Below are 26,939 nucleotides of genomic sequence, written 5' to 3' on the forward strand. Positions count from 1 at the left end.
AAACGGCCTGTCTAACAGGTGAGTTAAAGAAAAATGGCTCAGTCTTGGGACCACCCCCTAGTGGCACTTCCGGTTACTACAGTTGAGGTCACTTCCTTATTGGATGCTGGTAAAAATCGCTGAGGTTGGGGCTTGGTTTTCTCCTGTAGATTTTTTACTGGTCCAATCAGCGAACAGAGGGAGTGGCTGAGAACAATGACGTGCGGCAGTTTCAGTTGCAGAAGCTGGCGCATGACATACGTCATAACCAAACGTTATGCGATTGGTTGGCAGATCCAGAGTGGCACTGGGCAGATCCAATAGTTTTAAACTTCAACAGACACCCACAGACTTCAAGTGAGTATACGTTTGTCAATTGAGCGATTCCAGTCCTTCTGTACAAATGAAATTAAGTACGATGGTCTGGTAGGACCAGGCTACCTCATGTGGTCTATTTGGTTAAAAAGCTGAGGCTAAAGTTGGGTTTTTATTTTCAAAATAAGATGTGTTTCTCTTTCAATGTAAAGAAGCGACTTGTGGCTGCTTTTAAAAAAAAATCTTTTCTGGACTATGGTGATTTGTTGTATATGCTTACCTCTGTTCAGTGTCTTCATATGATTGACTCGGCCTTCCATGCTGCCGTGAGGTTCATTACAAACTGTAAAGCTCAGACTCATCACTGCAAGTTATACCTTTGGGTAGGTTGGCCTGCTCTGTCCACTCGTAGGCTCTGTCACTGCTATATATATATATATATATATTTAACTTTGTCCCTAACAAAGTTCTCAGTCACAGCTGTGATTTGAAAAAATTAAATATCTAATGAGTTAGAGTAGATGGTAGGCTACATTTATGAATTAAAAACAAGCCTGCTTACAATCTGCAAACTTTCGTGATGCAATATTCCTGAATTCATCTTCTTTTTTTGACATGCACTTTAAATGTGTGTGTGTGTGTGTGTGTGTGTTAAATCATATTCCAGCAGTTGTCAAAATGTCTTATTTGAAAAGGTTTTATTAAAACAAGTAGTCAGACTTAGTCAAAGCCTCCTTCATAAACCTCCACATAGGCTTAAGAACATGGCTGTGTTCGGAAAGCCATACTAACGTCCTACTCATACTCATTTTGACTTCAATTTGAGTATGTGACGGTGTTTTGCCTTTCAAAGTAAAATTTCCATGATCAAGGTTTTTTGATTATTGTGTCTGAACAATTATAGACAAGTTTGAAAACATTTGACACATGTTTTAGTGCTTTGGTATGCTACATTTTGAGTCTATACAGTTAGCACGATGTCAGCCCTAAACTGCTGCATCATGCTTAATATCCAAAATTCTGGGGATGGGGTGATTTGTGCCTAAGGGCCTGGGTGAGTTATAAGTAAGTAAGTAAGTAAGTAAGTAAAATGTATTTATAAAAGCACATTTATGACAGTTTGCACTGTCCAAAGTGCTGTACATAGTGCATTCAGTAGGTAAACAATGAAGGTAAAATAACAATAACCAAAATAAAAGACGTAAAGCCCATACATCCACATAAACACAGATAGTAGTGCAGAGGTAGGATAGTTAATGGGGAGGAAACACCAGGGTGTACATGGGTTTTGAGCCTTGAAAATCTAGTTCAATGTCTAACCTGTAGAGGGTGGTTATACGCTAAACAGCGTCTAAACTGCCTGAATCTTACAAGAAGAAGAAGAAATTCTTCATTGCTTGAGTATACTTCAACTGAAAACGTTTGCACCTCGCATACACAATCGATCTTTGAGTAGACAGTATTAGTATGGTGAGTATGTAGGATGTAGGACGCTAGTATGGCTCTCCGAACACAGCCCATGGCTAATCAGCACCTGTTGGTGGACCTCAAGTGTGAAGGAGCTTAAATGCTAATGCTGTGAATAACAGTAGGTTAGTTGAAGATATCAGAAACAACCAACTACAGTAGGCTACCTCATCCATCCCGGCATTTGTCATTTTAATTGTAAGCATTAAACAGAAGACGCGACAACAGTTTTAATTAAAGAAGTGGTCTTTATTACAGCAAAGAAGCCAAACATTACAGACAAGAATAATTATGAAGCATGAATATCAATTCTATACTCGAGACTGGCCTCCCATCCAGATACTTGCTTCAGGGCCATTACTTCAGATTTTTTAAAAGGAGGAATTGGGGGCATCTTAACAGGATTAGCTCCTCAGTTTTCCCCCTCAAGTGTTTAGAAGGTGGATTTCGAATTCAATTTCTGTTATCACTCTCGTCATCGACTGCTTCCCCTTTCTCTCTGCATGCTATAGAGATGTCAGTTCAAGCATCAGTTTAGTCCAACAGGTGAACCGCATTGTCACTATATGGCCTCTATGGCCTCTGAATTTTCCCTCCCTTCTTAGGGTAAGACCGAAAATCTTGAGAAATAAAAAAATAACGGAAAATTGAAGTTTCACCAACAGAATAAAGCTCTGTAGTCAGTGAAAACTTAAAAACAATATCTGTCAAGATTTGAAGTAGAATCCTCTAGGAGTACAATCTCTGACTTTCTCTTTTAATCTTCTGCCTCCCTCATCCACACCTCTACTGTTCATCCAACAATAGAGCCTTTTTAGAGTACTCATGCTAGTCTATTTACAATAACATCCTTAACAGTACATTGTTCCCACCGTGTGGAACCTCTGACATTTTATTTACAATAAATTTGTTTTTTTTCTGATTCAGTTTGTGCACAACAGAAACAAAGCCTTTAAAGCCTCACAAAGAAGCATTCTGGTTAATAAACACATTGACTCATGGTCCAAGCAGTATTCCAAACATTGATCGTCCATGAGAAAGCATTCAACAAAGCCCCCGGCGGCGACCTAACATGTTTTTAAAATGCTCATATCAACAAGGAAATGTAATCGATTAGGCACAATAAATGTTTTTTTCCCCAGTTCTCCACGTTTCACTCACTAAGCCCGTTTGCCACAGTCAGTCTGTGTGTATTCAGGGATAATGGTGAGCAGGATGAGGATGAAGATAAACAGCTTATCCCGACTAAGACCTTAAGAGGGATAGGAGCTATTATCCAAAATACTCTGTGCATATTAATGCACTGATGTTCTTGTACTGACCACAAACAGAACAATGGGGAATTGTACACAAATAAACCACGGTAACGTCACAGAGTTTCATTGAGTGAAAACAAGACAATACTACTGAATCCATCTAAATACTGAAACACTACTTCTAATGCTTTAATATACAGCTCAGGGGTTCTTAAACTTCTTCTTCTTCATGGACCCAAATTGAGTAGGTATAGCCTCCACCTCAGGACCCATTATGGGCTCATAAAATGTTAAGTATACTCTCAATACTCCAGAGGAGACAGACCAGCGGCCCATTTTGGATCCCGATCCCACAGTTTAAGAAACGCTGGTGGTAGAGTAAACATGGAATGAAGTATGATTGTTCTTACAAGCAATGCAAGTAAACAAACAATAAATACAAACAATGTGCTTTATCCATATAGACATATTTACACAAAGTCTTTGGCTTATGAATAAACATCAGCTACAAAATAATAATAATAAAAAAAAGAAAAAAGTGTTGGCCACCAGTGCACAAAACTAATGAGGCCTGGGGTCAGTTCACTTCCAATTCCATTCAAAACATAAATGGAAAAGGTAATTCACTTGTTCATACTCAGTCTTTTCTAACAGTCACTAACTCAATTCCCTTGTTCTATTCACATCCCATTTGTGAATTGGCTGAATTGAAAGTGCATTGGGCCCAGCCCTGAAACAAACATGATTATGCTAATGTCACATGGTTGAACACAATTGTAAGTGTTCTTTTTTTTCTCTACAATTTGGGGTACAAAGTACACTTCATAACTTCTATCCAGTAGATCAGTAAATGATTCAACGAAAAGCAATCATGACTATGACTGCAGGACACAAACAATAAGACATGTCACACTTTTTGAAAGGATACATTTAAGAAAAAATCCTAAACATCTTTCAAGTTGCCACTTCACGAACACTCCTTGTGTAAACTTTCTGTTTTTGTTTCACCGTCAGTCGTCTTTGTAAAACATGATTTCATCATAATTACCAAACTAAAATTTATATTTAGTTATAGTTATTTTCTGTGTGTATGTATTCTGTTAGCTGACAATCTACTGTAACTGATAGATTCAAAGTGGATATTAAGTAGTTAAATACAAAATACTGTCCAACTCACAGAAATGACCAGAAAAATAACATGAAGATGCTGCTGATGCATGGAGTTAAAAAAAACAGAAGCATTCACAAAGTTTGGCCAGGCTGTAACTTGTTCTTGTACAAAAGTACTGGCTGCAAATATTCAAACATCACCATGATGAGATGCCCAACACTGTTAAGTTACTCAGAAATAAGCATGAGGAGCCGTTGAAACTTGCAGTTATTAAAAAGCTGTGGTTGCAGCTTGCCGTGGGTGAGGGAGACATCTACAGTGCATATTGGGTACTGCAGCTTAAGTCCATGGGAGGGGGAGGTGCTGTGATGAAAGGCTAAACACTTAAATGGGCTGGCACTCAAAAAGCTGTACAATAAGCGTATAGGAGTAGAAGGAGTAACATCTCTCTCAAAGGGATGAAACAAAAGTGAAGTGGAAAGGTGTTCTGCACTTCTTCAACTCCTCCTTCTCCACCTCCTCCTCCTCCTCCTCCTCCTCCTCCTCTTCCTCTTCTCAGTCTCCTTGGTTTAGGACGACTCAATGAACTCCAGCGCGAGGTCATAGCTGAACCGATACTGTTCCTGTAAACAAACACGGACAGAAGAGGACTTTATTGTATTAAATTCCTTAAAGAACTGTATTATTATATTATATTTCTGACAAAGTCTGATGTGTTCTTTAAAAACAAATATATTTCCTTCTTGTCAATAAACCAGAGTAAACATTTCAGTTCTTAGCTTCCTGCTCTGCAACTCACCAGAGTATCCACCATGTTAGGTTTACTGTTCCTCAAAGTCTTTACGGCGTGAAAGACATCGACCACACTCTGTCTCTTTGCCATCTCACACACGATGCTGCTGGCACAGAACACACCACTACGCCCGCCTCCATTTCTGTAAACACAGACAATAACACAAGGATATATGAGACGGCACTGATTTTGACACAAATCAACCTGGTTGTCAGTGATTCTTATGCATCATCAGACAAAGACACTTTTTACGAACCCATTCTTGCTGAATGGAAAAGGCAGATTGAGTATTGAGTAAGTGTATGGGGTTGTATTTTCAGCGTGTACTCACAGGCAGTGGACGATGGTTCTCCCCTCTCCCTCCTCTCCCTCGCGCTGCCACTGGTCGACCTGCAGGATCAGTTTGAGGAAGGAACGCTTGGAGGAGGGGACCTCTCTATGTCCCGCCCACCCCAGGTACTGGAACTGACGGACCATCAGGTAGCCTTCCTGAGGCTAAACCATCAAACAACACACACACACACACACACACACACACACACACACACACACACACACACACACACACACACACACACACACACACACACACACACACACACGTAGAAGAGTACATTCAGTTAAACAGTAGCCTTATTGACCTCCGCCAAACATAAGATTTAACACTTAATTCATTCATTCAATAATGTTAATAAGCACAATATAAATCTACTAACCCTGGTAAGGTTGCAGACTCTGAACAGTCTACTGATGACGTCACAGTCCATGGAGCAGGACATACATTCCACCTGGACCGGACCATAGCGCAGCATGCCCTCCTCTGGCCAGTACTGGGGACAACCCTGAGGATAAACAGTAATGATATTTAGACACAACATAGAAATTGAGATAAATGGCAGTGCAAAATACCTAATTATAAGAACTTTTCTTAATGTTATTATTTCCCTATATGTCATGTGGTTTAGGCCGATTTGATGCCTTGGCAAGCAAAGGACAACTATCTAGCCTTGCAGACATAAATGCTCATTTTGGTGTGAAGCAAATTTCATGGCTTGACTGATATTTGAAACCAATATTACTATTTTTAACACAAATTTTAAGTAACTGCAAGAAATTATTACTTTCTTTCCTTCCTTCTTTTCGGTGTTAACTTCACATATTTAGAAAAGGCACACTGTTAAATATTAAAAAAGTGAATTATCAATATTGCCCATATTATAGGATAGTGTACATATGTATTTGTTATATTTGTGAAACTCCATATGTTGCCTCTCTCCTGTCGATTATTCTCAATAATGACTGTTAGATATATCGGATGGTTTGTTTTCATCAGTTTATTGCTTATAATGTGGGTGTATCTTTGTAACTTGTGTCTGTATGAACGTTTATATATAGAAAATGTAAGTTTATAGTACAATAAAGTAATTCAAATGTACACAACTATACAGTATGTATTAATGTTATTCAACACATCAGCAAACTGTAACAGATCTTTGACAGTTTGAAATGATTTAGTTATGATACTGAGGCAACAGAAAAGTGAATTACCTGAGCCAGGTCAATCTCATTCAGCATCACCAAACTGGTACAGCCGTAGTCGTAAACCAGTCGCCAAAAGTCTTTGACAGAGTTAGGCAAAGGATGCTGGGTAACGATGAATGCAGCAGGCTGTCTGTAGCTCTGCAGGAAACAAAGGAGACAAATATAATGTCAGGTCTTTTGGACAAACGGGTCCATCACTTTCGTCCACAAAGTAATGTTATAATGTTTTTAAAACCCACCAGTATGAAGGTGCAGTTTTTGCTTTTATACACTTCCTTCATATCTCTGATGGGTGATGTGACATAAATATATGTTACATCTCTCTCTTCCTCTCTCTCAAACACACACACATAGACTGGGGTCACTTTTGGGGACCACATAGACTAAAAGCGTATTTTTTCTGGAGACTAATTGTATCCCTAAATGATATTTACCTGTACCTAACATTAATCTTATCAACTGTCCCCAAAAATCTGTGTTTCACAAAGTGGGGCTTTTGTCCCCAATTGGTTCAGTTGTCCCCTATCAACTGGTCATAAGTCTAATGTGAGTCCCTGAAAGGGACTTAAGTCAGTACACACACACACAGACACATACATCAGAGCAGAGTGGGACAACGTGTGAGGCGGCAAGCAACACAGGTGATGTTTGGTCACATGATCATGCAGTGAGCCTATAAAATGTGAGGGTGAGAATCATGCATTGCATTGTATACACAGTACATACAGTAAAACTACATTTATATTGTAAAGGGTCAGTTAACTTCATGTTCAGTTAAAGTTGACATAAAAAAAGTCTCTAATGCCAAATTTGTCCTTCATCAAAAAAGGGAACGAGAGAATATCAACCAAAAGGTTCTGGTTTCTATTGATATGATGAACTGACTGAACTGAAAGCAAACTGAGGCCAACTCATCCTGAATGAAACAGTGCAGCCACGTGTGTGACATGGGTGTGAATGACTTGTAGTAATGAGGAGAATCTTATGTGGGGGGGGTCGGGGTCAGGTTTAGGGTTCAGGGTGTAAATGGCGTTTGCTAAACATAAACCCGGCGGCAGAACGACACTGAAGCCATGAAACAAATCCAGTATTGGAGAATTGAAGTGAAATCCCATTACCTGGAACTCTTCTGACAGCTTGTTTAGAGAGAGGCCAAAGGTAAGTAACTAAACTTTGAATGTTATCTTTAATTCCATATGTCTTAAAGCAATTACATGATTTTTGTCCTCCAACGGCTTTGTTGGAGCTAAGCCAGGTTTCTTTCCACACTGTGCATGTATTACATTTTGTCTTTCAACCATTATTATCAACTCACATACTGTGTCTACAGCCCACCCCCTTACCAGTTTCCTTCTCTCTTAATGTATAATTTCTATGAAGACAGACCTGTTAATGAACATTAAATAGTAAGTATGCCTAAAAATGACCAGATATTGCTGTCTTACCTTAGATTTCTACCCACCTAATGACTTTTTATTTCAAGTCATGGTACACGGGCAACATGTTGAGACAATGCCAACTGGTGCCAATGTTAACAATGTCCCGCAACAATAAGGCTGTAATAGATTGAGTGGTGGCCAGAGAAGCTAGTGGTCTTTTCAGAACCTGGATTTGTCTCTAGCCTTCTGCTGCTAAAACCACATACACAGCATCACACAAACAGGGAGGGGAGTCTGTGTGTGTGTGTGTGTGTGTGTGTGTGTGTGTGTGTGTGTGAGAGAGTGTGTGTTTAGTGTTTAGTGTTTTCAGTATAAAGATATGTGGATACATATTTGAATGCATATGTGTCTCTCTTTATCATCACTTGGGTAACAATTATGTGATCGCAGTTTGGGACAACAGACTTTTTTTTAAATGTACTTTTTCACTAGCCTGGAAATCCAGACCTGCCGCTGGCAAATTAAATTTGCTGCGCCTGTTGGTGGACACTCTCCATTGAAGCTCATTAAATATGTAAATATGAGCTACGTTTCAATTGGTTCTATCTGATATGGGTGGGCCAGAGCCCTATGTATCGTGCTCTGGGGCGGACGTAACCGGATGACGACAGTACTGTGCATGCCCCGTCGAAGCCATGATAGTAGGCCTAAACAACAGAAATGGCTGTGGATATGTTGTTTGAATTTGAGACGGCTTTGGCCTCGACACTTTACGATTGGGAAGACGGCACTCAAATCTTTCATTAGCAAGTAAGAGGAATGTTCTGTTTTTCCGGCCGACCACGGCAAAAGTTTAATTTAACAGTTAATCCCGCTGTTCGCTAAGCGAAACAGGGCTTAATACGTCACATTGTTCATTGCTCTTATTGGTTCTTGTGCTATCCAATTGCGTGCAGTGGTATTTGAAATGCTCGAGTAGGAGCCGCCCCTTGAGTTGGGAAGGTCTATTGATAGTGGCCAGACCCTCTATCGTTCTAGATATGGGTCTGGATTTCCAGGCTACTTTTTCACTGGAGTTGTGTCAAAAGCAACACATCCGCAGGTCTCAAAACAATTTACTTAAACATGCACAGTGTAAAATGTCCCAAACTACTCTGGTTTGACGTGTTGAAAATATCACAATGTTAGTGTTTGTGCATCCGAGTGTGTTGTAAACTTACATCCATCAGAGCAGCGTTGATGTAGTTGCTGCTCTCTCCGTCTATTGTGATGAGGAAGGGTAGGCATCTGTCAGGAGGCAGGCCATCCATAAAGCGGTTCTTATCTTGGTTTCTAGGCAACAATGCAATGCTGCAGTCTTCAGGCTGAGGCTGGGGAGTCACCGAGTTTAACGTCTGGACAGAGAGAGAGAGAGAGAGAGAGAGAGAGAGAGATGCATATTGTATAGGTTAGTGCATAAGAAAAAATGCTTCCTGTGCAAGGTGGGATTTAAAGGTTAACAACTAATAACTTCATTCAAAGGTTCTGCCAGGAACTTTGTTAAAGCTATTATGTTCTTAAAAAACAACTGGGCATATGAATAACTAGCAGAGAAGTGGAATATGCTGCAGGACTTAAGACATTTTTATTGACATTTTGACTTTTGTTTTATGCTACAAAACCCGAGCTTCTAAATGTAACTGATATCAAAGCAAGCCATTATTTTTCTTGATGGAAAAAAATGTAAACGTCTTATAACCACATTGTGAAAAGTTGCAAGAGCTGAAAAAGTACATATTGCAGTCATGTGTACCTGGAACTCATCCTTCAGATGTGACGAGTTGGTCTGCGAGTCGATGCGGATCAGTTCGTAAAAAGCGGCTTTGAACTCGCATACCGGTATGGCTGTTTCTCCGCATAGACAAGCCTCCAAAATGGCATCGTGGATGAAAATGTACTGCTCCTGTTGACATAGAATTCAAGAAAATACACATTATCAGAAACAAACACAAATTCCACTGCTAGATTACAAAATTGTCAACAACCATAAATCTCACACGACTTGTATAAAAAGCTGTGTGACACCAAATAAAAGTGAGCATGCTGACACCGCGAGTGATCGATGGCTGATGAGAGAGGGTGTGATGAATGAGATAGGAAGATGATGACCGCACAGTTTTGGTACTTACTTTACTTTGCCAATTAGTCCGTACAGTAAATTCTATTTTTTGGAGCAGACAGTGACAAAATTGAAGGCTGCTTTGGTTAAAAGCTGTGCATGTGCTTTGTTGTGATAATGATGACAATATGGACAAAACGTGTCCATGAAAGAATGTAGGATTCAGCATTTAGAAGAATCACTTCTGCTTGGGTGTCTCCTACGTACTGAGTTTACAGACAATTATATCTGTATGTTCTTGTACTTTTCTTTATTCAGTAAATATTTACTGAAGAGCATGACAGCGAACACAGCGGGGAATTCAGCTGCTTCATTCAAGGTAAAATATGCATTGTGGTTTGCCACAATGTAATTCTTAATCTTACCACTGGATGGCACCAAAGAAAGATATTTTCAATTACAAAAAAACACCAGTGTGTTTATATCAACAACAATATTAATTTCACCTTCTTCATAAGTCACAATAGTGTGTTGTTTACTTAATTTATTTAGTGGGATGACATGTTTATGAATGGATAAATGGCTCCTTGTAGTTGCTTCAGCCTGCACCATACTAATAAAGGCTGAGTCTTACAGTGAAGGGTTTATTCAATATACATTCTAAGATGTGGATGAGGATGGAGGATGGGTAATGCAGTCACCTCAGTCTGTACCATGTTGATCCTCCTGGAGCGAAGGGCCTTCACGCAGTTGTAGATGTCCACCACTCCTTCTCTCTCCGCCATGTCCAACATGATGTCAATGACTATGAAACAGCCAGTACGTCCTGCTCCAGCACTGCATAAAGAAAAACACACATACAAATGATTCTCTACTTCTATAATTGAGAGATTTTTGACTGAAATATGTATGACTACTCTAGTAGTTCAGATGAAAGGGTGCATATTAAAGCTATAGTGTGTAACTTTTTCACAACAATTAATGTTGGTTACATTCAAGCCATTTCCAAATGAGTTGACAAAGTTGATTAAGCCCATCAGCCCCACACTAGGGCTGGCCCAAATGCCATTTTTCAGGCTTCGAGTATTCGTTGGTTTTTCCGAGCGAATATTCGGATATTCGTTCCAGAAAAACACACCATCAAACCAACATTAATAATGCCAATGTACTCACTGAAACCGAGTGTGTGAGCCGAGACAGCAAGCTGCGTAGTTTGTTGATGCTTTAATAACTTTCGAACGGTAGTAAAGTCGGAGTTGCTTACTTTTTCCCCGTGGAGGCAAACAGCTGTTTTTCCGTTCCAAATCAGCTGTCCTCTGCGCCATCGTAACCCATACAGGAGCTTATCAATTCATCCAGGAACGTGCATCTTTTCGGTGATTTATAAATCCATACAAAGATCCAATATTGATAGTCTTTTGTGTCCATATTATATCCATTATTGACTGCCTATTCCCATGATGCAAGCAAGTCACGGTTGATGATGGCTGAATAGCATGGCTGAATGTAAACAAACAGCTGAGCTAAGCTAACGTTAGCATTACGTCAAGCATTACATTTCCTTCCGAAATCGCGCTAATGTTGTGGTAGCCTATAGAGTTATTAGGAACACAATCTATTCTTCCTCCATCTCTCTCTCCCTCCTGCGCTTGGTGCCGTTTTTAGTTTGCATCACTCTGGTAACAACACGTAGCCTACTACAGCTGATATCACCGGTTGCGGTTTGAAAGGGCAGCGGCCAACTAGGTCAAAGTTCAAATAATTCGATAATATATTCTAAATGAACGTCTAATTTGTATTTTATAATTGTTTTATAACTTGTATATCCAAATATTATTTGCTGACAAAATATACTGCAGTTTGAGCTACCTTGGCAAAAAAAAAAAAAAAAAAAAAAAAAAAAAAAAAAAAAAAAACTAGTATCCTGAATACTGAATCGAGCTCCGAATACTAATTTAACAAACGAATACTCGGATATTCGAATAATTCGGGCCAGCCCTACCCCACACAACTCTATATTTCTCAGTACGGCAGCGTTAACACACTGGTGTCAACTCCCGACACTGGGGCAGGCGATCGCAACATGTTTCACTTGTTGATTCTACTGCTAAGAAAAAACCTGGACATACAGCAGAAGGTATACAATCTGTGCATGATCACCTCATGTAGATGCGCTGACAGTGTTGTTGTAAATACTCAGAATTCATCATGGTGAGATAGAAGTAACGCACTATAGCGTTAATCATGTGTGGCAGCGTAAATAAAGTATTCAAAGGTACCTGCAGTGGACCACAATTGGGCCAGCAGAGGGTGGGTTGGAGATTTTCACTCTACGGATGAAGGAAAGTAGTCCCGTGGCATGATATGGGACTCCGTGATCAGGCCAGCCTGTGAAGTGGAACTGCTTGACCTCCCGCACCTCGTTGAAACCACGCTGAGTTAAGACAAAGGTCGCCGTCAAGTTAGATTTAATGTTTATCAGTTTACAGTAAAATAACATACTGTATATTCAACATAAAAAAAACATATTTAAAACTATACATACACAATACACACCCTCAACTAGCCTCATTGCGACACATCATCATCAGTTAAAATAATTAAATATAAGTATTGTAGTGTGTAGTTCTAAGACAAAAAGAGACAAAATGTAAAAGGAAAGCTAAATAAATATCACTCACCCTCTCCAGTGTAAATGTGCGAACCACGTATTCCGCAAGAGGCTCAACCTCCACAAAAGTCACCTTGAAGTCTCCGTACACCTCTGCATCATCTGGCCAATACTTGTAGCACTTAACCTGTAAAAACAAATAACGTTTAGGATTAGTATTTCAATAAATACGGTGAAGTTTACAATACATCTTCAAAGACCTGGTGCTAAAGATAGAGCCACTCATTTCTTATCTATCTGCACCAGTTTTTGCCCTGTGAACAAATTCAAGTGACATCAAACTAAAACAAACGACAGAGTGGAGAAGAGAGGAAAATAGCAACTTACCCTTCCAACCTCCACCAGGTTGGTTACCATGACGATGCAGGCCGACTGTTCCTGCCACGTCATCCTCCAGAAGTCGTACACTGTCTCATGAACAGGACCTGCACAAAGACACACATTCAGAGCGTTGTTATTAATATGTGTTAAGAAAACAAGCTTTTCTTTGAAAGCAGTTGTTGTTGTTTTTCTTGCAGTGTTAGTAACTTACCCTGAGTAGCAATGTAGTGACTTGGTCTCTGGTAGCCCTGAAAACACAACACCACAATACAACTCAGTATGCATATCATTTTGAAACAGTCGTAGATGTCACAGTCGTATACATTATATTATGACTGTAAAAAGGAATCTACCTGCGAGTTAAAAAAAACATGACGGGACATCTCAAACAAGATTTATGATAAATGCTATTGTAACTATAATAATAATAATAATAATAATAATAATAATAATAATAATAATAATAATAATAATAATAATAATAATAATAATAATAATAATAATAATAATAATAATAATGATGATGATGATGATGATGATAATAATAATAATAATAATAAAATGTAAATGTAATTTATTTGAAAACAAGCTGAGTTGCACTGCACATTATTTGCATTTTATATTTTTGCAATACTAATTGGTGATCCCATCAGATGTTGGGTAGGGTTCCTACAGCTTAAGGCAAGTTCTATTTAGGATTTTATTTTTAAATCAATTTGAATGTCACTCAAAACTAAAAACAGACCAATTTTACAACAACCAAAACTGAAGAGAAAAATAACTTAAATTATTATTATTATCATTATTATTATTGTCGTCATCATCATCATCATCATCATCATCATTATCATTATCATTATTATTATTATTATTATTATTATTATTATTATTATTATTATTATTATTATTATTATTATTCTTTTGACCAAACATTTATTATTATTATCTTTTTATTTTTTTTTGCAGTGAACAAGCTGGATGATCTTCTTCATGTGTTTTTATTTTGTATGTCTTAATTTTTGATGCTGCCTATTCTTCAGTACTCGTCAAATTTCTCAAATAATCAAAACAAAACTAATAAATCTTCCCAAAGCAAGGCCCTGCCAAAGTCTAAAGATGATTTTGCATTGATGCGTGCCACTTTTATAACAATGACAGAATGACAGTTGCTGATTAGGATTTCCTTATGGCATTTAGACAATAACAGAAACCATGCTTAAGCAAATGTACAGCACACTGGGATGAAGGAAGGAAAAGATGGAGTAATGGAGCCTGCGCCCCAGCAACTCAAAATGTAAGGAAAATGTGACGCATGTATGTAAAGAGGTGATTCGGTGTATTGGTTGAGGGCTATGAATGAGATAATCCACAGTGATACTTACATCCCTGTACAGCCAAATCTATAGCCCAAGCCATAGGCAGAAAGAACGAGTGGAAAAAAGAAAGAAAGAAAGAAAAGAAAGCACAACAATGTCAGTGAGCGTCAATCAAGAGAAAGAAAAGTTGCATTGACATGATGGAAGTTTGAACAGGACATGCAGAAAAAAAACGATGATCTAAAACAGAGTGAATAGAAAGGACAATTCCTGGTGACAACCTCACAGCCAAAACACATTGAAGTTGGATTGTTTACAATCTCATTTAAAGGTGCACCATGCAATTTTTGGTGTTTCAGAGAAGTGAACATTTTCCAATGCATATTATCATAACTGAATAAACAAACTTTCCTCACAGGCAAATTTGATCCCTGGAAGTTAAAGTTAGAAAGCAACTTTAAAAGTAAAGTTTCACTGAAGTTGTTTACAGAAGCAGATCCCCCAGTTTTCTTTACAAACATATTCTAGTCTTAAATTTGGTTCCAGGTGGCTCAAAATAATTTTGTTTTGATTTATAACAATATCACTATTCAATACTAAATTACATCTAGAGAATAAATATGTTGTAAACTAACTGAAAGCTCTGCAAATGATAACAAATCCCACTCCCCTAAAACTGCATAATATTGTTGTTGAGATTTAAGCTTGAATGGTTCAATGGCTTTTTAAATTATTATTTTTTTAAATAAAATCCAAATGATGTGACAGCCATTTTACGAACAAATATTAGCTGTAAACACCACTAGAGTGTCCACTCTGTTCAATCTAATTCTAGCTCGATGTGAGTGGTAGCATGCATGTGATAGCTTGAATGTCAGTTAATGATAATATGGAAGATAATGCTGTAAGTATTAAAAAAGCACAATGTGAAAGACAAACATGCAGATGACTGTGAAAGCAAAATGGAGAGATGGAGGTGGAAAGAGATGAATGGAAGAAGAGAGGTGTATATAAATGAAATTATGGATTAATGGAATTTAGACACATTACAAATTAAACTACAGATGGGAGATGGAAAATAAAGAATACATAATATATAAAATGGATAAATAGATGGATGGACTAGTTAAAGATGAACTGAATGAAGGCTAACTGCAGTGACCTAAAATTGATAATGTCATTATTATTTTTAATAGAGTTAGAAGACAATTGATACCACTCTGATGCCTTTACAATCAATAAGAAGCTTGCCCCAGCACTTGGTTAGTTTAGCTTAGCTCAGCATAGCATAGAGCCAACACAGACACAACCAACCTGATTATTGAGTAAATTACTGATTAGTAACCCAGATTGGGTTACCTTTCCCTTATGATAGAAAAGTGAGTCTAATTGTAGCCAATAGCCGTTAGTGTTATATGGTAAAGTTAATCCTAATAAATCCAAATGATGACTTAAATCTATGTAATATATATTTAATGTAATCATATAGACTAAATTATTATCTATACTGGCTGTATCAGGATACTAAGATACATTCACAATGGAAACATGAAAACATGGATAGACACATGGAGAAAGACAGCAACTGACAACTGAGAAAGACACATGTACTGGATGCATGACGTGTTTTCAGGGTGGCTGGATGTGTAAAAATGGTTCGATGGATGACTAGTAGACGCAATAAAGGTATAGAGGCCTGACATACGAGCGAGGGAGTGTGGTTTCGTTGGTTTCGTTGGGAGCCAATAGTAGCATTCGATGCGTTTCCACTTACATCGATGTAGTTGGCGTTGATGTAGTCGGAGGAAGGGTCGTCTTCTATGGGCTGGAGAATAACCCTTGAATGGTCATCTTGAATAAAACACAAGAAAACAATGTTGGAGAGAGCAAACACACAAATAGAGAGGGAGAGACAAAAATGGGAGAACAGAATATTTGGGAAAGACAATGGCATAGATGTGGTTAAGGACCCTGCTAATGTAGTTTCTTAAGTGGCTTCTTACTATCAGAGATAAGATGTTTACAGTAAATGTAATTTGATTAAACCACAAATAAAGCAGAATTCATTACTTGCTGTGTTAAAATAATAACAAAAAATAACATTAAATGTTTTCTTAAACTCACATCTGAAAGATAGAAAGAATTACAGTTAGTGAAAAAAAACAGCTTTGGAGCTGCTGTGCCATATTAAATATCACATCACAGACATTTTAAAAAGCAACACATTACAAAGTTTTTACCTGGCAGGTATGCAACATGACCAAGTTGAGCTTTGTTTCTGCAGTCATTGCTCATCAACTATGCGACAGCCTCTTGCAGAGTCTCACACAAGGCTAAATCACTACACATCTCTACAATGCATGTGTATTATACGTCTCTTTTCCTCGTCTCTTACACCCCTCTTTTTCACTGTTTTCCTCTTGTAAAAATGTATCTTCAGTTATAAACATACATGAATAAACCTTGCTTGCTTACATGCTATAATGTTCCCATAACGGTTCTTGGTGCGGTTCTGCTCCTTCTTGGCCGTGTCCCAGGAGGCCGACTGGCCCTCGAAGAAGCTCTGTATCACCAACAACAGACAAAACAATGGGAAAGAAAATTAAACAACATGGATCCTTACAACTCACTACCATGCCTGCTGGTTAACTCTGAGCTTGAAAGTAAAACTTGAATTTGCCCTTAAGCTGTTCAATACTAGTCAATACGAAAGAAAATCGCAAATTAAGAAGCAAGTCGACCCTAATGGTCATTTTACAATTTCAATGTCAAGCCAAAACATAAAATGAAGCAACATTGATATTCATAATACGCTTTGTGTTACACTCTGGATTAAAAATCTTAAAGTTTTGCACTGCCATTTCCGAGTTACTTTCAGAGTTATACTTCTAAATTCAAATCTAATAACAACAACATTAATATGTCTGTTTCTAATAATCTTACTTCATACTCCTCCTTAAAGCCGTAGCTGTCTGAGGTTTTCATCAGGTTGATGTGCTGCAGAAGGTCGGCCACTCTGATGGCTGGGTGGAGCTGTCCGGTCTGATACGGAGATTCGGTTCCCTGGTACCGAGGGACATCCAGGAGTCTGCTGTTCTCCGCTGCTGAGGCACTGTGGTTCTCATCTACAAGGGGGAAATCACAAATGTATTTCAAACTTGCATCGCATCTATCAGTGCCTGCGCTTAAGGCAATAAAATCAGTGTTCCAGATACAAGACGAAAAAAATAGATAATTTATTTTCTCATCATGTCTCACGTATGATTCTTTCAGTACAATGATTTCCGAGGCTTTGCAAGTATGTACATTTGCTGATTACTGGCTTGAAAATAACATATTATTTTATCCATATAAAAGCGACAAAATCCCTCTGTAAAAAACTCACCTGTGATTGGAACTACATGTGAAAGCCGCAGAAAAGGAAAAGAGTGAAAAGGTTTAGTCAGTTCGCAGGATAAGAGAGTTTGTTAGTGAGACTCTAAATGGGAACAACAGGTTGAACACTAGATCCATTTACAAGGACGTCAAACAGTTATTACATAATGGATGATAGAAAAGAATAGAAGATGATCCAAAAAAAAACAATGGAGCATGACGAAAATATAAACAATAAGAGAATTTCCCCCCACATACAGACCAGAAATCATCTGTTATATTGTCCAAAAGGGCTGCAGGTTTAAACATTACTTTTATGATATAATTTGCATTTTAGAGCCTTGTACATTGAAAAAGTGCTCCAGTTTCAGGTAATCATGGGAGTCAAACTTTTGGTAGAACCTCCAGGTGAACATGTCTGTGCTGTTGTGGGTGATAATATGAGTTGGCAGTGGTAATGCACAGACTGACAGGTTGTATAATGGAGTTGCTTGGGGTTGCTGATTTCATCTTCGCCACTGTTTATTAACTGACACTGTTTATTTCATCTAACCGATGCTTTCCTATGCTCTGAGGACATGTTAGCTCATTACTTTTTGTTAAAGGTTTGTTAAGCCCCTCGTCAGGCCAATTAACAGCAAACCTGACCCGACACTGCATTTGTAATTTGCTACGTCCCACTACTACTTCCCTACTCTGTGACGTGATTGGCCGAGACAGATTGCAACTGCGGCCTTCACTCCACATTAGAGGCAACGGAACAGTTAATTAACAGAGTTTGGTGGCGTTGGGGATTGTGGAGGCCTTAAGGGTATGTTCCAACTCCACATCACGCAGCAGTGTCAACACTAGACTAAACTAAAGATAAACACATTGCGGGTACAACACTGGAACTGGGGTACCATCCAACTTGGCGAAAACCATTCAGACTGAGGCATTTGCAACACACAAGCATGGGGAATAACACAGATGGCGGATTCTAGAGCACACTTTGAGATTGAGTGCATAAAAAAAAAAAAAACTTGTGCCAGACACGCAGAGCTGTAGGCACAAAGTCGGTCGCTGTCACTCGATGTCGCAAATTTAATCAACAGCCGTTTTGCAGCAGCAATGTGACAAATCATCATCCTTCTTTTGAGCGTCAGTTTGTGTGTTTTTTTTGGGACGGGGAATGGCATGCCTTAAAAGAACTCAAAACTGTGGAAATAATGAGGTCTCTGAGGGAGAATGATGGTAATTACTGTGGATATCAATACACTCTCTGTAGGAAACAGAAAACCGTGGATGGGATCAGGTTTGATTGAACCGAGGGAGAACACAGTACGACAGATGAAGTGCTGCCTTGGCAAGTGGAGTTTTCAGTACCGGGAATGTATTAAACAGTAAGAGTTGGCAATAGGTGGCGAACAAATTAAAAATCTTTAGATTGACTTTGAACCAAATCCAAACATCCATTTAGTGTTTTTGTCGTTTTCTCTATCATTGGGTTGTTTCAGTATATTTTCGCTTTGTTTTGAATTTACAGGCCTCTGTATACTATATGTGGTAATACTACGTTTTAACATCTAGAAATGACAAAATGTTATTAAAAGACAACATTGTGGTGCCAAAACAACCATCAAGCCAAATTATACACCAACATATACACACATATAGCACATGACAGAGGTGAAAGTGCTCGACACTGTAGGATGAAGTGGATCATTTGAATTATGTACAAGAGTTTAACCGGGCATGTTGGACAGAAAATTGGGAACTACGTGATGACACACATAGACATACAAGACGGGGCTACAAGCAAAGGGGCTTTGAGATGATGGTGGGGTGATCTATGAAGGGAACTGGTGGTAACGTGGTATTGAAACCCTGATCTAGTCTCACCTAGCACAGCAGTGGGAACCAGAGGATCGTTGGGCACTGTTGGAGGAAACACGGTGGGGAGAGTTTCTAAATGTCAGTATTACTCAAACATGAGTGAGAACTTACAACGCTCTTAAGTATGATACATCTTGGGAGAAACAATCCCACAAATATTTCAGAGCTCAATGTGGTGCACTGTGGAGTTCTCTCTTCACATACTTTCTCAGATATACACATGGACACTTTCTACGCCCTTTTTGCATTTCCAATGTCCAAACCATCAAACTGGTCAGGGTGGGTTTGAGGTTAAGAGTTCTTCATTCTCTAGCTGAATGGACATTAATTGGCAACGCACGTGATCAGTGATAAAACCAATAAGCTCATCATTAAGTATTGTATTAAGTATTTATAAATAAAGAAAAATAACCATCAATTGCAGCATTAGTTGTTTCTGTATTCAAATTGTGTAGAGGAGTCTAAGCTTATGAACTGTAACCTGGCTGTAAGCAGGAATGATCGGGTTTCATAAGCGAGAATAGAAGAGAAGAAAGTTGAATATACAAAGATAGAAAGGTATAAAACTGAATAGTTGCTTACAAGTTCACTTTTTGAAAGAGTTTGAATAGTTTTTAAGTCCATAGTTTATAATACTAATCATGGTTAAAAATCATCCTAACAATAGTAAAAATAGACTCTTTTTATGAACCTACATCTGTTGTTGTAATTGTGAGAGTCCATGAAGGTCACAGCCATGGGATCTTCTCCGTGCAGAGTGCTCTGGTCGGCGTAGCTGCGATCCATGGCATTCACCATGTGAGTCATTTCCTGCCGTGTTGTTCCGATGGCGTCTTTACGTTTTTTAGCCAGTTTCCTGTCAAAGGCAGAGACACACAGAGTTACCAATCATGTATACAGATACACAAACATCAGCTAGCCTGCAGTCCACCGCCTTGTAAGAATTAGTCTCAAATCATAATGAATTTGTATGAAGTAGTTCTTTTTCTGAAACATTTTAATGCAATAACAGCACGGCTGAGGGCTGCAGGCTGCTGATTCAAGATGCAGAATTTAGACCCAACAAGGAGAGAAAAGAAGGAGAAGAGAGAAAGAGAGGAATTAAAGAGGAGAGAACAGGCAGGGAGGTATAGAGGAAAGGCGTGTTTGTAAATGGCAGCATGTAACAGGCTCACCTATAGGAACAGAGGGGGAAAAGTATCTAATACAGACCAGGGAAATGCTATGACCTACAAGTAGCAAAGTGAAAACCCTGTTATCAACCTTGTTACCATATAGATGAGCTGTCAGATGAAAGATTCAAAAATATATATTTCTAGTTTTTCTGAAAGTCCTAATTAGCTTTTTCTTCAATATTAGGATGTAGGCAAAACATTTGGTTTTTCATCTGACAGCAAAGAAAAATCCCAACAGGACGACGGGAAGGAGAAAAAACGTGTGATGTATAGATCACCAACCAAAATACCACAGTTATCATGAGTAGTAGTTGGACATGAGGTCATAGCATAAGTAGCCAGTCCAAAACTGTGAGAAAACAGCTTTATTTCAATTGATTTTTTCATTTGAATCTGCTATTTACGTCACTGGCTGTTCAAACATCTAAACATCAAGGTATCATTTTCAGGTTTCAGCGTGTTCAATCCCTTAAATCCCAGGAAAAATCACTGTAGAGGGCTTAATATTTTCGAGCATGACTGAGCATGCAGGAACATTTTTCATCCAGAGCCATAGATGTACATCAGTAAGGACAACATTTGTCAACAAACGTTTGAAAAAAAAATCTTTCTTTTACATGGCCTGCTTTTTATGATTTAATTCCTCATTTTATATTAGTTTGAGCTCTAACATAAAAACATATTCTCTTAGAGGTCTGATGAAGATGATTGTTGCATAACTGATACAAAGTACGGCTCTGACTTCTTCCCAATAAACAGACAGAAAGCATGCTGTTTAATTGCATAGTTTTACCTTGACCCCACAATACACCAACTCCACCTCTAAGACCACACACACACATAATACACACACCCCCACACACTCATACTGACATTGCTTTAACTTATCATCACCATGTTAAATTACGTTTGTGTGGGTGTTTGTTAGTCAGCATAGTATTGGTTGAAAACAATGAAAATAGGAGAAAAGGCCATATGAATGAACCACCATATGCTGTGTATTTGTACAGTACATATTGTATATAATGGAAAGACAAAGAAAACAGAGATAAAGAGAGGCTGTTAGCTGTGTACTAGAGTGGATCTGTATTCTAGTTTTAAATGCCCTAAATATCTACTGAACATACATACCATGGTGAATTTCAAAGGTGTACTGTCGACGAGGACAGAGAAAGAAATCAAAGACAGTTCCTGATAAATGTATTGTAATAGATTCTAAATTGTCTTGACATTATTTTCTAATGTCTAGGTAAACAGTGTTATTACACCATTTCAGGGAAGTTTAACCACATGATCAATACTCTCTTGACTCTCATTTTGTATCTGGTAAATGCAGGTGCATTCTCGTAAAGAGTTAATGCCCATATTAATTTGTTAATCAGTGTTTTAGTTACTGCTAAATAGTGCACTAAATTGTCCCCTAGCCTATTTTTAAGGGAAGCAAAGGATCCATTTTGGTCACAGACAGTGAGAAACAAATATGAACAAAGTAGAGAAGGTAGAACCCACACAGCTCCAAGGAAAAACCACCAATAACTATTTCAAATCAGAACCATGTGCTCCAAACAGGAAAGCCGACAGCTTCAGGACTAGAACCAGGAAATAGACACTGAGCATGTGCAGCAGAGTTACCCGTGATACCTGTGACTTGATGGGCGGATGGATGATCACATGACTACATGCACACAAAGAGCTACAAGTCACAAGTGCAGCATTCTTTTTTCAAATAACACGCTCAGGCCTGTGTCGTCCCACTTTGGCCTGCTTTGTTCTGGTTTATGGCAAACTTCGGCCTCTATAAGCCTACTTCAGAGCAACTTTGGAGCATGTAGAGGACACCAGGGCTGAGGCCAGTTCACTGTCAGTTCAGTCCCTTTAATAGAAGCTGGCAAAACATTTGCTAAAGATTCAAAGTTTATTTTATTTCTGTTTATTTTGAGACAAGAAACCAATAACCTTCTCTTGCTTAAAATCGATTTCAATACCATTAAGAAGGATATAAACATATTTACAAAAATGATGAATTCACTAAAGTCCTGACGTGACTGACATGAAAGTGAACTGACCCCCACCCTGGCAAGGCGTCAATGAGGATGGCTTTGGCTGGTTGGTCAGAGCTGAAAAATGTGTTTTGTCTTGAAAAAAGTATACTGCATCTTTAAAAATAACAACAACTAGCCACTAATAATTTGCCCAATAAGATAACAGCAGCCACGTGAGCTGATTGTTGATTGGTTGTTTACTTACAGGTAATAAGAGTATGAATAGTAGGTCCTCCTGGGGTTGTGAGCCAATCAGAAAGCAAAGAATTAGACACAAGGGTCATGGATATGCAAATTAGGACAATACTGTCCTGTTCCAACCAGCAACAACAGAAACAGAAGAAAACACGTTTTGATTGCTACAACTTGAAGGTCATGCAAGGGGTTGGAAAATAACTATGGGCCCTCTTAAAAAAAAGTTTAATGCTAAATAAATACTATTAAATAAGCTGTATATATTAAACTATTTACATGCTCTTTACTTTACTTCTAGAAATATTCATGCAATACTTTTGCGTTGCATCTACTCCAGCTGGATGGCCCTGAATAGAGATTTTAGCCCTAATCAGACAATCGCCTTTAATTACTCCTATAAATAATATTCAACTATCCCCTTTCTGTAACAGCACGCAGCTCGCTTCCTGTAAAGCAAGCATGATGTCATTGCGATGTCATCATGTCCCACCATTTTAAAGATGCAGTATTGTTCAAAGTTGTAAAGGTTCAATGATGATGAAAATTGATCTCCCTTTATGGAAACTGCTAAACACTGTCAACAAAACCTCAGAATCACGAGGGAGACGTCACAAATCAAATAATATATAAATCCTTTTCCAAGTGCATGACCGCTAATTGAGTTGTCACAGTTTAGTTAGAATGAACATCTGTTTCTATAGTTCAACACAGCAAATAATCCATAATACCAATAAGCAACCATTGTAATTTACCCATTTTAATTTAGAAGACCATGAAAAGCAAATACGTTTTGTTAAACAGAGAGCTGATCAATGTTGTTAGCTACAAATTGTCTTAGTAAAAATGTATAAAAGAAAATCGACCAAATAATAAATAAACAAAAAACAAAAAAACCTAGCTCGTTCAGTACCTAAAAACAATACAACAATTTGGTTCCCTTTTTACAAAAAATAACATCTAACATATTCATTTTAAATGTTCATGCTGGTTATATCAGAAATCAACCCACTATAACTATATATTGTATATATGTATTTCAACATCATGTTTTACCTTGTACAGACACTGTGATCCTGGGAAATTCCCTTGAATGCTTAGTGACATAGACCAAATGTTTATTTAAATTGTCCTTTAGCTTGGGCTGGTTACAGTTCGAAGGACACTACATTCAGCTCCCTGAGGCTTTGCATTACAATTACATAGTCTTAAACAGCCGTTACCTCGCAAATATGCTCTGTCTCTAAATTTAGACCACTTTTCTATAATCAAAAGGCCTAAAATTCTCAAGGGACAGATAATATTCAGTGAAACTTGTTACAGTAACGAGTCCATGAAATGCAAACTACGGATCAAACCCTTAAGAAAAATAGTGAGTATAATTCAAACACTGTTGTGCATCCCAAAATAGTAACTATTACTATACTACCTTTCAATTCAAGCACTTGTCCTTTGATCATAATTAGAATAAAGATATGAGATCAGAGGCTACAAGAGCAAAGTTCTCTGGTGATAACAGTTCATTACTGACTGAAATTGAATGTTTCCAAGGGTTTCGATTTGCTGAGTGAAATCATGATTGCTAATAATTTAGAAACTGTCTCATTGCTCTTTTAAGAGCCTCGGGAAAGATGCAAAACTTCAAGGTTCACAGGAGATCATGCACAGGATAATAATTCATCTAAAAAATATTTTGAAGATACATGGTAGAATGTGCTATGTTGTATAATGCAATTGAAGTGAATGTATCTATCCTTAAAATGCAAAGTAAATTCCTAATTATTCTCTTTTTAACAAGGCACTCATCTTCTCTGAACACCAGATTTTAATTGAAAGTTCATAGGCAGAATGGCATTTTTAGTAAAAGCTAATTACTACACGTGTACATGTCGTATAAGTGTTCATGCGCACACACGTCATGAAGAGTACAAAGGCATAATTCAATCTCATGTAACCTCACAGTTACTGTGATAAACCTTGATGAATACGAAGCAGATTATATGCCAAACTTAAATGTGTCTGGACTCAGGTAAGAGGGTATGGTCAAAGCATGAGGATGGCTCTGCTAAAAACTGTAAAGACTTCGTCATTATATTAAAAATAATTAAAATAAACCACTGTGAACTGCCTTATGTTGCGTCATAGCTGGGAAAAATAAGGATAATCTGTATATATCTTTTCTATTTCAGTGTCTGTATGACAAGACTTGAAGTAGGGTAGGCCTACTGCATGTGAGAGGAAATGGTGCAGTCGTGGTTCATGAACAATGCTGCCGTCATGTTAATAAACCCATAGAAAAATGTTACATTGAAGGAGTATGTGGAGCAATGAAAAGGAAATCACTTTTGGTAACTGTTTTGAGCCACCACATGGTGGAGCCCTGCACCAAACTAACACATCACAGGCAAAACGTTTGAGTGACACCAACTGTGCCTCTTCTCAATGATATTCTAGAAGTGAAGGATGATACGTACAAAAGAAAATGATTTTGAAACATCATTGTTTCAATATCTATGTTCAATTTTTAATCATTCTTGTACAAATCCCAAATCCTAATCTAGTACATCACATTACACTCAATGAGATATTGTTGCTCTTGAATCCATGAAGACAGTAACCTGTATGAGGAAATGTGTGTGCACCAGTGTCTTAAATAAATGTATTTCTTTGTCATCAAAACAATTGACAATGCTTACTCCAACATACCTTTCCTCACATTCTTTTCAGTTTCCACTTACAAACATTTTTCCTTAATTAACTTTGCCAAAATCTCCTTTTACTATGCACAATGGCTCTTCATCTATGTCTATTTTCACATCATTAAAGGTTTCAATGAGATATTTGTAAGCCTTTTGTGTATTTATATAACCAATGTGTATTGGGATTTTCTAATTTTAAACTTGAAAAGATCCTTGGCATCTTCTGCTTGAGGATTTATGTCATTGTGTTTCTACTTCTTACTCTCTACACTTGACTCGGCTTTTCTAAGTGGTTGTTTTGTCTGGTTTGATTCAACAGCTGCACTGTACAAGAATCCAAAAATGGCTCCAGATCACACAACTGTGAGACAAGGGTTTTTCTAATTTTAGAATCATCATATTGTCACATGGATCTCAGGAAAACAAGCATTCAGCTACAGCAGTGGTTTGCCTCGAAAACAGAACAAACTTCGGGAAGTGTTAAAGCTGGTTCTGAAAGGGAGATCAATGTATATGGTGGATGGATGGAGGATGGTGTTACAAAAGCAAATACTGGACCAACGCACAAGAGAATGAGATTCCGGGTGCACATTTGTGTCAGTGTGCTCTTGCAGGTACAAGCTTGTTCATGTAGTACTGTTTGTTCATGTATTTTTGTTGCTCTTTTCATTGAAGCTGATTTAGTACGGGGCAATTATGGGCCGTCACTCACCTCTTCTTGACCAATAGGATGGCTACCAGCACCAGGAGTATGAAGACGAGAACACCCGCAACGATCCCAGCAATCTTCACCACTCGATCGGTCTGTTTAGCTGGGTCAGGCACGACCTCTGGCTCCTCTGTAGCCCCTATGACATAATGACAATAACACAACATTAACACAGTGCCTCTGAAATATTCATTTATTCTTTTGAAGTACAAGCAGTGAACAAAATGGCTAAAATCTTAAGAAAAGGTGTAAAACAATGGTGTTTATACAAGATTCACATTGAAAACGACACCTGAAAGTACTAAACTCAAGGACCAATTCATTAATATAAAGGCTCTTGAGCTTTTTCAATAATGTACACTTCAGCTGCAACCTGCTTAATGACAATGAATCGGATCGGGACTTTCTGAGGGAAAAAACTAGTGAAAAAATAGCAACATCTACAAATGCTGCAGAAGTGTAAAAATCCCAAATAAGGAATTTGAAAAGTAGATTTTGTTTAAAAAAAAAATTGTAGTTCTCACTCTTTTCAGTAGTATCGAAGAAGAAACCGAAAGATCAGACATTAACAGCTGGAATTATCTTCAAAAGCAATACCGCCCTTGCTTTTCCCACGGATGAGCA

The 26,939-nt window shown here is 38.1% G+C and overlaps 1 protein-coding gene across 3 annotated transcripts in view; it reads right to left on the minus strand.

Annotated features, from left to right (window-relative positions):
• Window positions 1-3,454: 3,454 nt before the first annotated feature.
• The window catches only part of ptprk (protein tyrosine phosphatase receptor type K), a 110,199-nt gene continuing 86,714 nt past the window's right edge, over window positions 3,455-26,939 (minus strand). Inside the window, exons 20-37 of one of the 3 annotated variants that reach the window (XM_080047444.1) lie at window positions 26,319-26,454; window positions 22,921-22,950; window positions 20,194-20,354; window positions 17,192-17,373; window positions 16,724-16,811; window positions 16,023-16,099; window positions 13,144-13,180; window positions 12,939-13,036; window positions 12,622-12,738; window positions 12,220-12,374; window positions 10,642-10,777; window positions 9,635-9,784; window positions 9,063-9,236; window positions 6,470-6,601; window positions 5,638-5,763; window positions 5,253-5,416; window positions 4,928-5,063; window positions 3,455-4,751 (exon numbers count right to left, since the gene is read on the minus strand). In XM_080047444.1, the coding sequence (XP_079903570.1) occupies window positions 4,698-4,751; window positions 4,928-5,063; window positions 5,253-5,416; window positions 5,638-5,763; window positions 6,470-6,601; window positions 9,063-9,236; window positions 9,635-9,784; window positions 10,642-10,777; window positions 12,220-12,374; window positions 12,622-12,738; window positions 12,939-13,036; window positions 13,144-13,180; window positions 16,023-16,099; window positions 16,724-16,811; window positions 17,192-17,373; window positions 20,194-20,354; window positions 22,921-22,950; window positions 26,319-26,454 (2,153 nt within the window). In that variant the 3' untranslated portion in view covers window positions 3,455-4,697. Of the gene's footprint in view, window positions 4,752-4,927; window positions 5,064-5,252; window positions 5,417-5,637; window positions 5,764-6,469; window positions 6,602-9,062; window positions 9,237-9,634; window positions 9,785-10,641; window positions 10,778-12,219; window positions 12,375-12,621; window positions 12,739-12,938; window positions 13,037-13,143; window positions 13,181-16,022; window positions 16,100-16,723; window positions 16,819-17,189; window positions 17,374-20,193; window positions 20,355-22,920; window positions 22,951-26,318; window positions 26,455-26,939 lie in introns of all 3 variants that reach the window. The other 2 variants (XM_080047443.1, XM_080047445.1) reach the window with 2 other exon arrangements.

The sequence above is a fragment of the Ammodytes marinus genome (genome assembly GCF_949987685.1).
Source record: "Ammodytes marinus genome assembly, chromosome: 19".
Classification (NCBI taxonomy): domain Eukaryota; kingdom Metazoa; phylum Chordata; class Actinopteri; order Uranoscopiformes; family Ammodytidae; genus Ammodytes; species Ammodytes marinus.